The sequence below is a fragment of the Mytilus edulis genome, chromosome 12 (assembly GCF_963676685.1).
Source record: "Mytilus edulis chromosome 12, xbMytEdul2.2, whole genome shotgun sequence".
In the NCBI taxonomy this organism is placed as follows: Eukaryota; Metazoa; Mollusca; class Bivalvia; order Mytilida; family Mytilidae; genus Mytilus; species Mytilus edulis.
The window spans coordinates 71,795,503-71,810,512 of record NC_092355.1 but is presented as its reverse complement, the minus strand read 5'-3'; the positions used below and the strand labels follow the sequence as shown (position 1 = coordinate 71,810,512).

The window sequence follows — 15,010 nt, the reverse complement described above, 5'->3', positions numbered from 1 at the left end:
CTGTCACGTGATGTTGTCATTTTGCGGTATCGCGTTTTAAACATTGCCGTATAAGCGGAAGGTTTGGCTAGTCATACAACCATGTTCAGCTCCCAGTTATACTTAATATGGCCTGTACCAAAAGTCAAATAACAAAATACCGCGCCCGAGGAAATTTCGAAACGGAAAATCGTAATCAAATGTCAAAATCAAAAGTTCAAAGAAAGCCTGACATGGTACAGGCATTTTCTTATGTAGAACATGGTGTATGAAACCAAGTTAGAATAGGGCAGTTGTAACCAAACAGTTCGTTTCAATGTATGTTTGTCTGAGTAGTGTTTCTTGTTTTCCTCTTATAGTTGACGCTTTTCCCTTGGTTTTTGTTTGTTACTCAAATTTGTTTCCGCTTAAAATCGATTTTTTTACTATTAAATAGCGGTATACTACTGTTGCTTTTATTTTGGTTAGGAAAACCTGCAAAATATGCTTACGGTTTAAATTATCAATTTATTGAAAACTGCAGCTATCAATATGCTAGCTATAATTTTTGTTTTTAGTCACACCATGTTCAGGCGTAGATTGTTTAAATAATGGAACCTGCACGTACACCACGAGTTCATTGCATGCCTCGTGTCAATGTCCTCCAGGATTCTCCGGTGAGACTTGTGAAGGTATTGAATTTTTTGTTGATATTGTAAAAATTGTCTTTCATTCTAAATACATTGTAAAGGAGAGAGAAAAGATGTCGAAGGGAAATTCAAAATCAAAAGTCGAAAATAACCTGACAACGCCGTTGCTAAAAACAAAAAAGACAAATTGACCAGCAAAAGTACACAAAACACTTAATAGAAGTTGATGCAACACAAACCTTATAAAAAAATAGTTATTCGTTTTGAAAACGACACGAAAACCTAATCGCCTGATCTCCGAAATGAGCAGATGAAGTGCGTCAAAATATTAAGTGATCCCCGATATACATGCTCAAATAATACGAATCAATGCTCTGTTAAATCAGGACACTGCTGTTTGCCGTTTTACATAATATTCATAAAGTTTCTGTGTGTCATTGTTTACAATGTATGTGTATATGTATTAAAAGTTGTATAGTGGCTTAATCGAAGACTATTTTGTTCTTCTATTTATCATTTTTGCATAATTTTTGCATTTTAAAATTGAAGCGTTGTCAATGGTTGAAAGGACAGAATACCAAAAACGCTAACCGGATAATCGAATGTTTTGTCAATTTCAATAGATTGGATAAAAATGTGTATGTATTGAGATCATTAAATAATTTTGTCTTATTCAAAAATGTTCGTCATGGTAATCAATTTGACTGATCAATTGTCCACTATATTGATTGTTTCTGTTAAGCATAAAACATCATAGACGTAATCAGAACTAAGACAACTTGCCGATCAGCTCGGAGCAATCTTTTGTAGACGAAACGCGCGTCTGACGTATATACTAAATTTAATCCTGTTATCTATGATGAGTTTATTTACAGCCACTGGGTCGATGCCACCGCTAGTGGAGATATATTTCCCAGAGGGTATCACAAGCCCAGTAGTCGGCACTTTTTATGCTGACATGAATTGTCATTGATATTGTTATATCTATAAATTTACTGTTTACAAATTTTTCAGTTTTTTGAAATACTAAGGCTTTTCTACCCCAGGCAAACTTTTAGGTATCTATGATGAGTTTATTTAAGTAAACATTATTAGCATACATGTTTATAAAACAGTAACTTTAAATCAATAACCAGATTAATTTTTACGATTTTCTTCATTATATAAGTTTTGATCTACTATTGCGTAGACCTACATCTGAAGGTGCAAGCCTTTGTCGTAGTTTAAACGAAATGCCAACTCAAAAATTGTGATATGCAAATCAAAGTGAATGTAATTAATGTATACTTGATGCTACGAGTAAAAGGCTAAATCAGTTCAAAACGAAACACCCTTCATTATTTTCTGAGACAACAAGAGAAAATGAAAGAATCAGTCGGTTCCAAACATTTCAGAGACCAAGAAGGTTCTTTTTATTTTTCAATCTGGCGTTATTACAAACGCCATAGTAGATACGGTGATATTGCATGAATGATTAAAAGTCAAACTTTGCCAGGAACCCCACAGACAAGCCTTATAATGCCAAAGGACAAACTTCAATTCTCTGACGTGTATTGTAAAAACGCACATTTGTAGGGTACTACAATAATAGGGCATTAAAATGTCAAATTAAACTACCGGTTAACCGGTTAATCGATTGAATGAATATCCGAGTAACCGGTTAATCAAGACTGTACGATTTGACAACATTATACAAAATTATCAATAAACTGTTTTTTATGCGTACAGGCGTAGACTGTTTAAATAATGGTACGTATGTGCACCACGGGTTTATCATTAAAGTCTTATATAGATAAAGGCTCCAAGGGACTAATATAGATGACATGACACTTTTGGATACTACTTTAGAGGTTATTCGACTGAAAGTGACTCATTCTGTTCGAAGATGTATGAACAATCATCTGTAAGGATATCTTTATAGATAGTTGAAATGCTAATATGTTCAAATCCTCGGTCTTTTATTAATTTCTAGATAAATTATAATGTAATCTTATCACGATAAAAAAATATATATAAGCCACAAAAACAACTTCTAACTATAAGATGTTTTATGTTGCAGTAACACCATGTTCGAGTTTACCTTGTTTAAACAACGGAATCTGTGGTATAAATGGGTCTACATATACATGTACATGCATGAATGGAATATCAGGAAACCACTGTCAAACTAAGACTGATATGTATGGTAACCAGTGTCCATGTAAGCAAAATACAACGTTATCAGAATATATCGCGTAGGCCTTATTGTCAGATCGTTTAATCTTGATCATGTTGATTTTATGTTTCATTCTGATGAAACTAATACACATTTGTTCATTATCTGTACATTTAAACATACCATAAACGTTAATGATACGAAATTTAAGAAATATATTTGTGTAAACATCTTTTCAAATCTACGTGTGAATATATTTTGGAGTTTTCATTGTTTAAATATCTTACAGTTAACCCATGTTCCCGTTTACCATGCAAAAATAATGGAATTTGCAGGGTTGATGGCTCATCATACACATGTACTTGTACCAGTGGATCTTTTGGGACTGATTGTGAAGGTATAGCTGAAACATTAACACAGGAACGTTGTAGTGTCTTTACACATACTTAATTTGCGAGCAGTATACTTAACAACTTTTGGTTTATGGTTATAAACTTTAGGATTTGGGTATGATTGCCAATAAGACAACTATTCACCAAAGTTTAAAAGAAGCGGATAGTTATAGTTATGTATGATCATAGTATACAGAAAAATGCGAGGTCTTGTCCAAGACTAAAAAGTACGTCCATTGACGGACACAATATTCGGACGCCTTTATTTTCGATTGTCTCCCAAAATAATCAAAACTGAATATTCATAAGCGAAAAGTACAAATGCGACTATGCATGATACATATAGGACACAGAGGAATGGTGAATAATTTATTGTGGAAGGTAGAGAGGCAACAAACACAGAATGAGGTCTTCTCATCTAATACTATAGATTAATATTCAACGGCCTTGCAAACAAATACTTTTTGGTACTTGGTCTCATACAAAGATATGTATTTGGATGGAACCTCTTGTTTGACTTTTGTTATTATTATGTTCTTTGATTGATAGCCTTTTATACAATGCAGATGGCGGCATTTTCTCGCTGGTATATTTGGACTGTTTTATGCTTTGTGGTTTGATTTTGTCTCTTTGATACTTTCCACGTTTCAATTCTCAACCTTATATAATTATTATGTAGCTATGATACGCGAATAAGTATAAATGAGATATGTCACTTAAAGTGTACTTGTCATGAGTTCCAAACAAGATAGAAATTGTTTTACTTAATTTAATTTGTTATGTAAAAAAGAAAACGGTAGGGATGACCCACATTTTTGTTATGTTGTGAAAGCACAAAGTCGAAAACGAACTGAACTTCGCGAACTAAAAAAAAAAACGATCAAAAGACAAACAACAGGACACAATACACAACATAAAAAATACCAACTTAACAACCCAAGAATCTACCAAAAACAAGAGGTGATCCCAAGTGCTCCAAAAGAGTGAGTAGATCCCGATGCATATGTTGTTCCAGTCGTGTTGCCTAAATTAGTAAAGTGTTATGACTGCATGTGATCTATATGAAGATAATTTCTTTATGTTCTAATTCGTTTCACCTAAACGAACATAAAATATTTATCAAATAAATAACTGGAACTCTCGCATGGACCATAAACTATGTTTATGTCATAAACAAGAAGCAACGCTTATCGATTATATTAAGATAATTTCTTTATAGATCTAAAATGCGATTTTGAAATCAAGGAAGACCCAAACTGTTTTTTGCAGCAAGATTTATCTGACGATGCAAATTGGATGCACTGGTCGGTAAGTCTTAGGGAACAACAATTATACTTCAGGAGTATGTTTTTTTACCCAATAATTTATTCTGATCTCTCACTTGAATAAAGACGATTCTGGTAAAGCAAAAAAAATAAATATTTTGAATTTCCCCCATGGCCTTTACATTTGTAGTGTTTAATTCGGACAAAAAAAACCAATTTGATTGATAGCGTTAAAAAACTAGATAAAAATGTTCGCGAAAAAAATATCTGAAAAAAAACATAAACCCCCTTGAGGTTTAGTGGTTGCTCCATTACGTATGTTATTGTATCATTTTGTTTTGGTAAGTACACAATCATAATAAACGTTATCAAAAAGGAAATATATGACAATTTACCATCGATATGATTCAGAAGTCAGAAATAATTCAATTACATACCACTGAATATGCATTACAATTTATCAAAAAACCAAATAGTACTTATATGTTCAGATATAATGCATTAACCTGTCAAATTGTAGGGTAAAACACCAACTAGTCAAACTGGCCCAGAGGCTGCCTATGAAGGATGCTACTATTATTATTTTGAGACTAGTAATCCATTGAGGAGTGGGGCAAAATCAAGATTGATATCAAAGAATCTTGATATAGGTAAGACATATATCGGGAAGAAATACACATGATATTCCACAGCCACAGACAGAGTGCATTTATGGTTAAATTTGTGCTAGCTAGTACATGATTGTTGTTCGAAGTCATGCGATTTATCTTTATTTCGTACGACTGAGTCGTTTCATCTAATGTTGGTCTATCACTCATCAACGGTGCCATCAGTGCTTTGATTCTGTAGGGTTCAAATAAAACACAACGTTTATTTGGTAACTTAACGGAAAACCCTTGCCGTTTTTGGCACAACCTTTTTGATCTTTTGGTCCTCGATGCTGTTCAACTTTGTACTCGTTTCGGCTTTCAAACTTTTGTATCTGTGCGTCACACATAGGTCTTGTGTGGACAAAATACACTTCTGGCGTATTAAAATTTTAAACTTGTTGCCTTTTGTTGGCTGTTGTTCGTGTGATTCTTTGTCAATTGTGTTCTCCAATTTATTTATATTGTAGTCCTGTGTTGTCATTTTGATGTTATATTTCATATGGCCATAAAAGTGCGAGGTTTGGCATGCCACAAAACCAGGTTCAACCCACCATTTTTTCCTTTAAAAATGCCCTGTACCAAGTCAGGAATATGGTCATTGTTATATTATAGTTCGTTTCTGTGTGTATTACATTATAACGTTGTGTCGTTTGTTTTCTCTTATTTTTGAGTGTAAATTCACATTGCGATAAGACGTGTCACGGTACTTGTCTATCCCAAATTCATGTATTTGGTTTTGATGTTATATATATATGTTATATTTGTTATTCTCGTGGGATTTTGTCTATATGTGTTACATTTTAGTGTTATGTCGTTGTTCTCCTCTTATATTTAATGCGTTTCCCTCGGTTTTAGTTTGTTATCCCGATTTTGTTTTTTGTCCATGGATTTATGAGTTTTGAACAGCGGTATACTACTGTTGCCTTTATTTAGAGGATAAACATACATATTTTAATGTGTTTTATTTGTTTATCACCCATTACTATGCCCTTTCAGTATTTGGCTTATTTCAAAACTACACTATAAATAAATGACTGGTATTCGATTATCAAACAATATTTCAGCAAAACTGTAGTGACTAAAAAAAATCTTATTGTCTGTAAGATATTCTAGAACATTATTTCTTATTATGTCTTCCTTGATACAACATAACAATGATACTTACAAGAAAGCTATGGACTCATAGGCTCTCAAAACATGAATTGACTTCAAATATGTTTCAATCGTCGTTGCTTCTATTCTTTTCGTTTTAGCTGACCTGTTCAAGAGCGCCAAGTGAGCTTTTCGAATCACTTAGCGTCTGTTGTTGTAACCTTTGACAAGCATGGTCGACATAGATATACAATAAAACTTGAGGTAAAATGCAAATTTTGGGTATTTTCTTGAAAACCGCTTTAATCAATGAAAATCTGACAAAGGCACGGGATCAACCTTTTGTCCTTTTACCTGAACACTAAGTTTTTTAACTTTTTATTATTGCCCTTAAACGACGAATCAGAAGTCTTAGAGTTATTTCCCTTAAGTGACGATTTTTAACATTTTTTTCGTTATTGATTATTATTGTTATTTTACGAAATTTTCCTTTGATTTTGCTGACTGATAATTTCCTTTCTCAGCAAAGTCGCGTGGTATTAAAGATTATCGCTGGAAAGTATCAGCACACGTTGCATTGTCAATGAAACTCACATGAAATTAACAACGTGGTCATAGGTGAAATAGCGATAAACAGATTATCATTGGTCATTTCTCTTACTTTCACCGTACCTGCTCAAGGGAGTGAATCAATATCGTTGAGATGAACAACGATAATCTATAAATATCTCAGAAAACTAGAATAGATAGATGAAAACAGATATATTGAATGAGTTTGTATTTGCCAGTCATTCATGAATAGCAGGACAGTCAGTTTCTAGTTAATTTTTATTTCAAGGTTGAATTAGTCCATGTAAAAAACTGTATTGGTACGGTAAATAATCAGATAGGGGACATATTCATTCTAATTTTCATTTTTTTCTGTTTATCTATATTTTTTACTATTTAGACGTAAGTACCAGATACTGTAAACCAACTTATTTTCGCGGATACTTTATTTCGCGTTTAGCTCGTTCTAATCCATTTTGTGGCGATTTAATTTCGCGATTCTGAAATTTACTGGATGTAGTGAAGTAAGGGAACATCAAAGATTTCCAAAGCTCTTCACCGCTGTACTTGTTTTGCTTTATAACTATTTTGAAATGAGCGTCACTAATGAGTCTTATGTAGACGAAACGCGCGTCTGGCGTACTAAATTATAATCCTGGTACCTTTGATAAATATTTAAACCACTGGGTCGAAACCAATGCTGGTATACGTTTCGTTCCCGAGGGTACCTCCAGCCAAGTATTCAGCACTTCGGTGTTGACATGAATATCAATTATGTGGTCATTTTTATAAATTTGCTGTTTACAAAACTATGATTTTTTCGAAAAACTAAGGATTATCTTACCCCAGTCATATATTACCTTACCCCTATTTGTCACTACTTTTTAGAGGTTTGGATCCTCAATACTGTTCATCTTTGTACTTGTTTGGCTTTATAACTATTTTGATATGAGCGTCACTGATGAGTCTTATGTAGACGAAACGCGCGTCTGGCCTACTAAATTATAATCCTGGAACTATTTACATATGTTCGCGACAATTTATATGCGCGATAATTTTTCTACTCCCAAAGTCTATAGATAATAAATAGCTCGGAAAAATAAGTTGGTTAACAGTATACTGTCGTGGGCTTCAATCCTTTTTGTTGTCTGGGGGGACTATGGGATTGAAGTCACGCTTTTCGTTATCCAAATTTTATTTTACTGCCATTTAACAAACATACACATGGCAGACGACACTAATTGTTCGCCGCCGACACACATAAAAAAGGTATACAGTCCCGTAAAATACAATAAACAGTATAAGTTATGTCCTACATTTCCGGTAACCAGAAATACCAAATAGAGGTATATAACAATATACTGTTTGTTATTGTTTTATTTCCGTTTAGATGTAAATCGGTGTCTGACATTTACATATCATATGTATGGAGAGCACATGGGAACTCTAAACATATACCAGATGTCAGATTTAAAATGGACACGATCAGGAAACCAAAACAACTCATGGAAGTTAGATAAAATACATCTTGACGAAAAATTAACTGATTCCAAGGGATATAGCAAGGTATTTTACTTATATACTTTAATTTTCGAACAGTTTTTGCAACGTTAAAAAATATTTGAATGTATAGTTGTAAGACCACATTTATTTCATCTGTTTCACAAAATAATATCGTATTTCAACACACATTAAATATACCAGCCGGAATTGCAGTAGTTGATATATGTATACGTTTGACTGAGTAAAGAGTGCATGTTTGAATCTTCCAATCGGATATATAGAGGCGACGAGAATATATATAGATCGGAGATTAAAATTGTACGAAAGAGAAAAAATCCACACCGTATAGTCGGCTATAAAATGACTCGACATGAAAATATGAGAATATTCAATTGAGAAACCCAACGGCGTATTGTTCAGCAAAACAATTTACGAAAAGCAAATATGAAAGACAAGCACCAACGACAACCAGTGTAGTATAGGCTCCTGACTAATAAAAGAAGGACGAAAGATACCAAAGGGACAACGCCATGGCTAAAAATGAAAAAAGACAAACAAACAACAGCACACACGACACAACATAGAAAACTAAAGAATAAACAACACGAACCCCACCAAAAAATTAGGGGTGATCTCAGGTGCTCCGGAAGGGTAAGCAGATCCTGCTCCACATGCGGCACCCGTCGTGTTGCTAATGTGATAACAAATCCGGTAAATAGTCTAATTCGGTAGGTCACATTCAGGAAAGGGAAGGGGATTGTAGTGACGACGTAAGGAACATATCCGATATCATTTGTGATACGGTTATTCCATAACGGTCAACCAACTCGTGATGGCGTCCGTAAAATTTACGAAGGGATGATTTCAACTTCACCATTTGGAACTTTTGGTTTAATAGCTTCCTTGTGAGCAGCAACCCTCTATCAAGAAAATCATGATAGGAAATGCAAGCACGGGAATATCGTATCAATTGGGAGATATATACCCCGTATGCAGGTGCTGCTGGAATGTTGCTACTTAGAAATGGAAAGTTCACAATTGGAAAGCTGAAATCATCTCTTTTGTCGTAAAGTTTTGTTTTCAACCGACCCTCATTGTCAATTTCTAGATGTGAGTCAAGATATGAGGCCGACTTAACTGTATCTGTGGTATCCTTTATCTCTAGCTCGATTTGATAGATGCGTTCCACATAGTCACCAAATTTTGAATTATTTAGTGAAAGAACATCATCTATATAGCGAAAAGTAGAGTTAAAGGATAGTGCTAACTTCTTATCTTTCTTCCTAAGAAGTTCCTGCATGAAGTCAGCCTCATAATAATAAAAAAAATCAGTTTAAGAGAAGTCCGAGTCTGATGTCAGAAGACCAAAAATACTTTATCAACTTAAAATTTTAGTCTTACAAACATGATGGTTTATGAGTTTTTATTGGCTTTGAACGTGCTATAAGTTATACAGCGAATTCTCTTTGGTCTATATTTTGTGTCTTTTTTTTTTTGTGAGTGATGTATAAATACCCTGCGACTTCTATTCTATGCTTTTGTTAGATAAGTTAGGCCTACTTCAACTGATTTGTATAGTTTGTTCTTATTTTATACTGTTACACTGTTACACTTCATGCAGGAACTAAAATATAATAACAGACGTCTAGCATGTCGAAAGGTACAACATACGTGTTAGCACTCAAACATTCCCAATCCTCGAACAGTCGTGTAACAGTATAAAATAAGATCAAACTATACAAATCAGTTGAAGTAGGCCTAACATATCTAACAAAAACATAGACTAGAAGTCGCAGGGTATTTATACATCACTCACAAAAAAAAAACGACACAAATACAGACCAAAGAGAATTCGCTGTATAACTTATAGCACGTTCAAAGCCAATAAAAACTCATAAACCATCATGTTTGTAAGACTAAAATTTTAAGTTGATAAAGTATTTTGGGAACTATATTTTGAACGGACAGAGACAAGGCTCCATATTTGTACTATTGTTTGTTTTCGAATTGAAATACAATGTTTATGCATCTTATATATATTCCTAATTTCAGATAACTTTCGAAGCTATACGAGGGACAAGTTATTTAAGCGATATCGCTATTGATAATGTGAAGATTTTGACTTGCTAATGAAAGTTTTTATAAAACATGTAAAACATTGGGTGACTTGATATTTTATTTGTCATGTTTGTTATTCAGTAATTTTTTGGTTATTGCCAGCAAAATTTTGGAATAGGATCCCTGTTCAAATTGAATGCCTATAAAGTTCCTTTTTTAGAAAAATTATATATATGTAAAGGGACTTAAATTTACAGTATTTTATAAAGGTATTCATTAAACTTTAATATCCATGAAGTTTTGTGTGATTCTCAGAAGTATATGGTCATCATGGTGGACGGTTTTCTGAGTAAATAGTCCAAATGTCATTCTTGATTTAAACCTGGAATTAATCATGAATAAAATTACCCTATTAGTACTCAAAACAAGTATTAAATTGTTATACTAACAGTGACGGATCCACTGACTGACTAAGAGGGCCCCCGCTCCAGTCATGCTTCAGTGATTTCCTATATACATGACTTTTGTGATCAACCAAATTTTTCTCAGAAAAGGGGGTCCCGGGTCCCCCTCTAAATCCGCCTCTGGACTAAATAGCAATTGACATCATACAACAATCACTTTTCCATACAAAGTTCAAAATTCTTTATTTTCCAATTAAGGGCCCCTGACGGGACATAATGACAACAATAAACAATAAATTCTGATTCTCAACACATTATAAACATATAATGAAGATAAAATTAAAGATTTTTTGTTTATAAATAGGTTTGATTGATTGTTGGTTGTTTAACATCCAGTGTCAAGTTTGTAAATAAAAACCACTGGGGTTGAAGGCATTAAACTTTGCTCAGTGCTCGGAGCACAAAAATCATGCTCGAAACATGAAATCCAACATTTTGATTGGTTGATTTTCGAGTACGAGTACAAAAAACTGACTCGAAAGTTTTATGACCGCAAGGCCTGATAAGCACATAAACAAGACATATATATGTCAAAAGTTAAATATTTCATCATCATATCTTATCTATATATAAGGAATGTGTTATCTTAGTTGATAAAACAAATGATACTGTATGACACTGTCTATAGTTAAAGAATAAATGCTATGAATCAACTATTAATGCATTGTTAATAAATTATATCTGATGAGGATATAGAATATTGGGAATAATTTATTGACTTATAAAAGAAACAAATTATTGTGGAAATTTATTATCCTAAAATGCTTTGCTCAATTCAACGCGATGAGGTGATATGTATATTGAGTTGCTTATTTTCGCCAAATCAAAACCTCTTTATACTCGTACGCTGTTTATCATCTAAATAACATGTTTAGTTTTTTTAATATTACTTTTTATCAAATACTGCTTAGTGTATTATTTATGGTATCAATTTGACGTGGACCGTTAGTTGAACATCCCGTTATTGTGCTATGGTACATTTTTGTATTTTTGTCTTTCATTTGTGCTTATGTTCTTTGTATCTGTGTCCTTTGTGTTTCAAGGTTAGAATTATTTGTTTTAAAACGTTTAAGATTATAACGCAATGTTGACTGTTGTACCCCTTTTCAGACTTTTTTAATAAAGCATGTCTGTTTGTTTTGTTCACACATCTTTGTCAATATAGTTGAGTTTTATTCAACTGTCATACTTGTGAGAGCTCTGAAACCAGGTTTGGTCCACCATTTTCTATGTGTGTAAATGTCTGTGTCAATTCATGTATATTACAGTTGTTATTCATTCGTTTGGTGTGTTTAAGCTTTTGTTTTTGCCTTTTGATAGGGGACTTCCTGTGTTTGATTTACCTCGGAGTTCGGTATTTTTTGTGATTTTTCTTTTCTATTTCCAAATGCACTTATAGTTGACAATTTTGCATCAAAAATGTATCAATCAGTTTAATCTGGAGATGGCATGTCACTTAACTACTAGTAGTAGTAGTATTTTATGAATTCTTGTCATTTTGTTTATTTTCTTTGATTACATCTTCTGACATCAGACTCGGACTTCTCTTAAACTGAATTTTAAATGTGCGTATTGTTATGCGTTTACTTTTCTACATTGGCTAGAGGTATAGGGGGAGGTTTAAAATCTCATAAACATGTTTAACTCCGCCGCATTTTTGCCCCTGTCCCAAGTCAGGAGCCTCTGGCCGTTGTTAGTCTTGTATTATTTTAATTTTAGTTTCTTGTGTACAATTTTGAAATTAGTATATATTTGTTTAGGGGCCAGCTGAAGGACGCCTCCGGGTGCTGGAATTTCTCGCTGCATTAAATACCTGTTGGTGACCTTCTGCTGTTGTGTTTTCTATGGTCGGGTTGTTGTATCTTTGACACATTCCCCATGTCAATTCTCAATTTTATTGTCAGGAGCAGATGATTCGTATGGTATAAATGTCATGTTACTAGTGTTTTTTTCTTTTTACTTTAAAAGTTTTGATCAGTATGGTTCTGATTGTGTTTTGACCAGTCTGGTTATCATTTGGACAGATTTCCTCTTGTTTTGGGTTTGCACAAATTGCTTCCAACTCACTTTGTTAAACACTTTGCCTCTGATTGTGTTTTGAACTGTATGCATCAGTTTTTTTCAACAGTTTTCTTCAGATTTTGTTTTGGTTTAAACAGTATGTTCCTGATTGTTGTGTGAACAGTATGTTCCTGATTGTTGTGTGAACAGTATGTTGCTGATTGTTGTGTGCACAGTATGTTCCTGATTGTTGTGTACAGTATGTTCCTGATTGTTGTGTGAACAGTTTGTCCTTGATTGTTGTGTGAACAGTATGTTCCTGATTGTTGTGTGAACAGTATGTTCCTGATTGTTGTGTGAACAGTATGTTCCTGATTGTTGTGTGAACAGTTTGTTCCTGATTGTTGGGTGAACAATATATTCCTGATTGTTGGGTGAACAGTATGTTCCTGATTGTTGTGTGCACAGTATGTTCCTGATTGTTGTGTGAACAGTATGTTCCTGATTGTTGTGTGAACAGTATGTTCCTGATTGTCGTGTGTACAGTATATTCCTAATTGTTGTGTGAACAGTATGTTCCTGATTGTTGTGTGAACAATACGTTCCTGATTGTTGTGTGAACAGTTTGTTCCTGATTGTTGTGTGAACAGTATGTTCCTGATTGTTGTGTGAACAGTATGTTCCTGATTGTTGTGTGAACAGTTTGTTCCTGATTGTTGGGTGAACAGTATGTTCCTGATTGTTGTGTGAACAGGATGTTCCTGATTGTTGTGTGAACAGTATGTTCCTGATTGTTGTGTGAACAGTATGTTCCTGATTGTTGTGTGAACAGTATGTTCCTGATTGTTGGGTGAACAGTTTGTTTCTGGTTTGCTTTAAGGTGGTATGGGAGTCTAAAATAAAAATGATAGAATTTGTTCATACTTTGCCAAAATGTAGTATCTATTGATATATGTTGAAAAATGTTATAAAAATGATAGGTCACCGCGGATTTTCTCAAGCTACAGGGCGTGACAAAATGACAAATTTTGTATGGATTATACAGGAAAAAACACAATTTTGTGATTAGAAACTAATCAAAATGATAGAATTGTTAAATACTTAAGGAAAAGATAGCTTTCAGACAATGCCTTGAGAATATCAAAAGAAAAGATAGGGTCACCGTACGTTTTTTCCGGCTTAAATACAAAATAGGAAAATTCTATGTAGAATCCTTCAGAAAATGCACTGTTTTAGAGGTACCTCCCCTTAAAATGCCAATTTAATTTATTTTTAAAAACAACCAAAAATAATCATCATTTGCAAAAATATCAATATTTATAAGTTATATTCTTATAAATTAGTTCTTTTAAATAAAAATTCACATTAAATATCTGCATTCCTGCATCAAATTTTGCTAACTTTATAAAAAATCTGGACCTTTGGTTCTCTGTTTTTTACAATCCAAGATGGAGGAAGACACCCATACCACCTTAAATAGTATATGGGTCTGATTTTGTATTGAATAGTTTGATTCTTGTTTTTGTTTTAATAGTATTCTTCAGATTTTGGTGTGAAGAGTATGTGTCATTTATTTTACGGGAAGAGTAAGACTTGTAACTGTATATTTTTATGTACTTTTTCTAAAAGGTATTCCGAAATAAAATAAGCAGGAAACACCAATTTCAAAATGTTTAATTAAAAGGTTAGGGTTTAACACTAACTACTAACCCTAACACTATCCTAACCCTTACCTAAATCTACAACATCAAATGAGTTTTCTGCATAACTATTATACTTCCATTATAGCGCTTCCTAAATTTTTATCGATAGGATCCTATTCATTGACGCTTTGAAATGAACGTTAAATCAATGTTACACATTTCTAGTACAACACTGGTACTATACGATACGATATTTATTATCCTGAATATATGTGTTGAGCACTACACATACGCTACCATTAAACAGAATTAAAACATATTGTGTTGTATGGTTTTTTTCTAATATAAAAAAAAAATGGCATGAGACGAATTCAAATTGTTTGATGAACACCTGGCGAAAAGATTAATTTTATAAATTACGTCGTGTTCATAATTGTTGCAATAAACAGGGTGGAAATTATATTCTAAATATAGCATCATTGTCTTTTTTTTGTCTATTGTCATGCCGAAATAATTTATAATTTTGTTAAACTAAGAAATAAACAAGGTAAAGTCATGAAGCATTTTAAAAATTTGCACTCGTTTATCTTTACATGAATATCTTCAAACACCACAAAAAAAGACATTTAG

At 33.3% G+C, this 15,010-nt stretch overlaps 1 protein-coding gene across 1 annotated transcript; it reads left to right on the top strand.

Moving 5' to 3' along the window:
• The first annotated feature begins 542 nt into the window (after positions 1 to 542).
• Positions 543 to 11,251, top strand: LOC139498064 (thyroid hormone-induced protein B-like). The gene is made up of 7 exons (XM_071286365.1): positions 543 to 650; positions 2,668 to 2,808; positions 3,053 to 3,160; positions 4,375 to 4,463; positions 4,941 to 5,070; positions 8,102 to 8,277; positions 10,267 to 11,251. Exons 2-7 carry the CDS (start codon positions 2,745 to 2,747, stop codon positions 10,342 to 10,344), a joined length of 645 nt encoding a protein of 214 aa, XP_071142466.1. The 5' UTR covers positions 543 to 650; positions 2,668 to 2,744; the 3' UTR covers positions 10,345 to 11,251.
• The last annotated feature ends 3,759 nt before the right edge of the window (positions 11,252 to 15,010 follow it).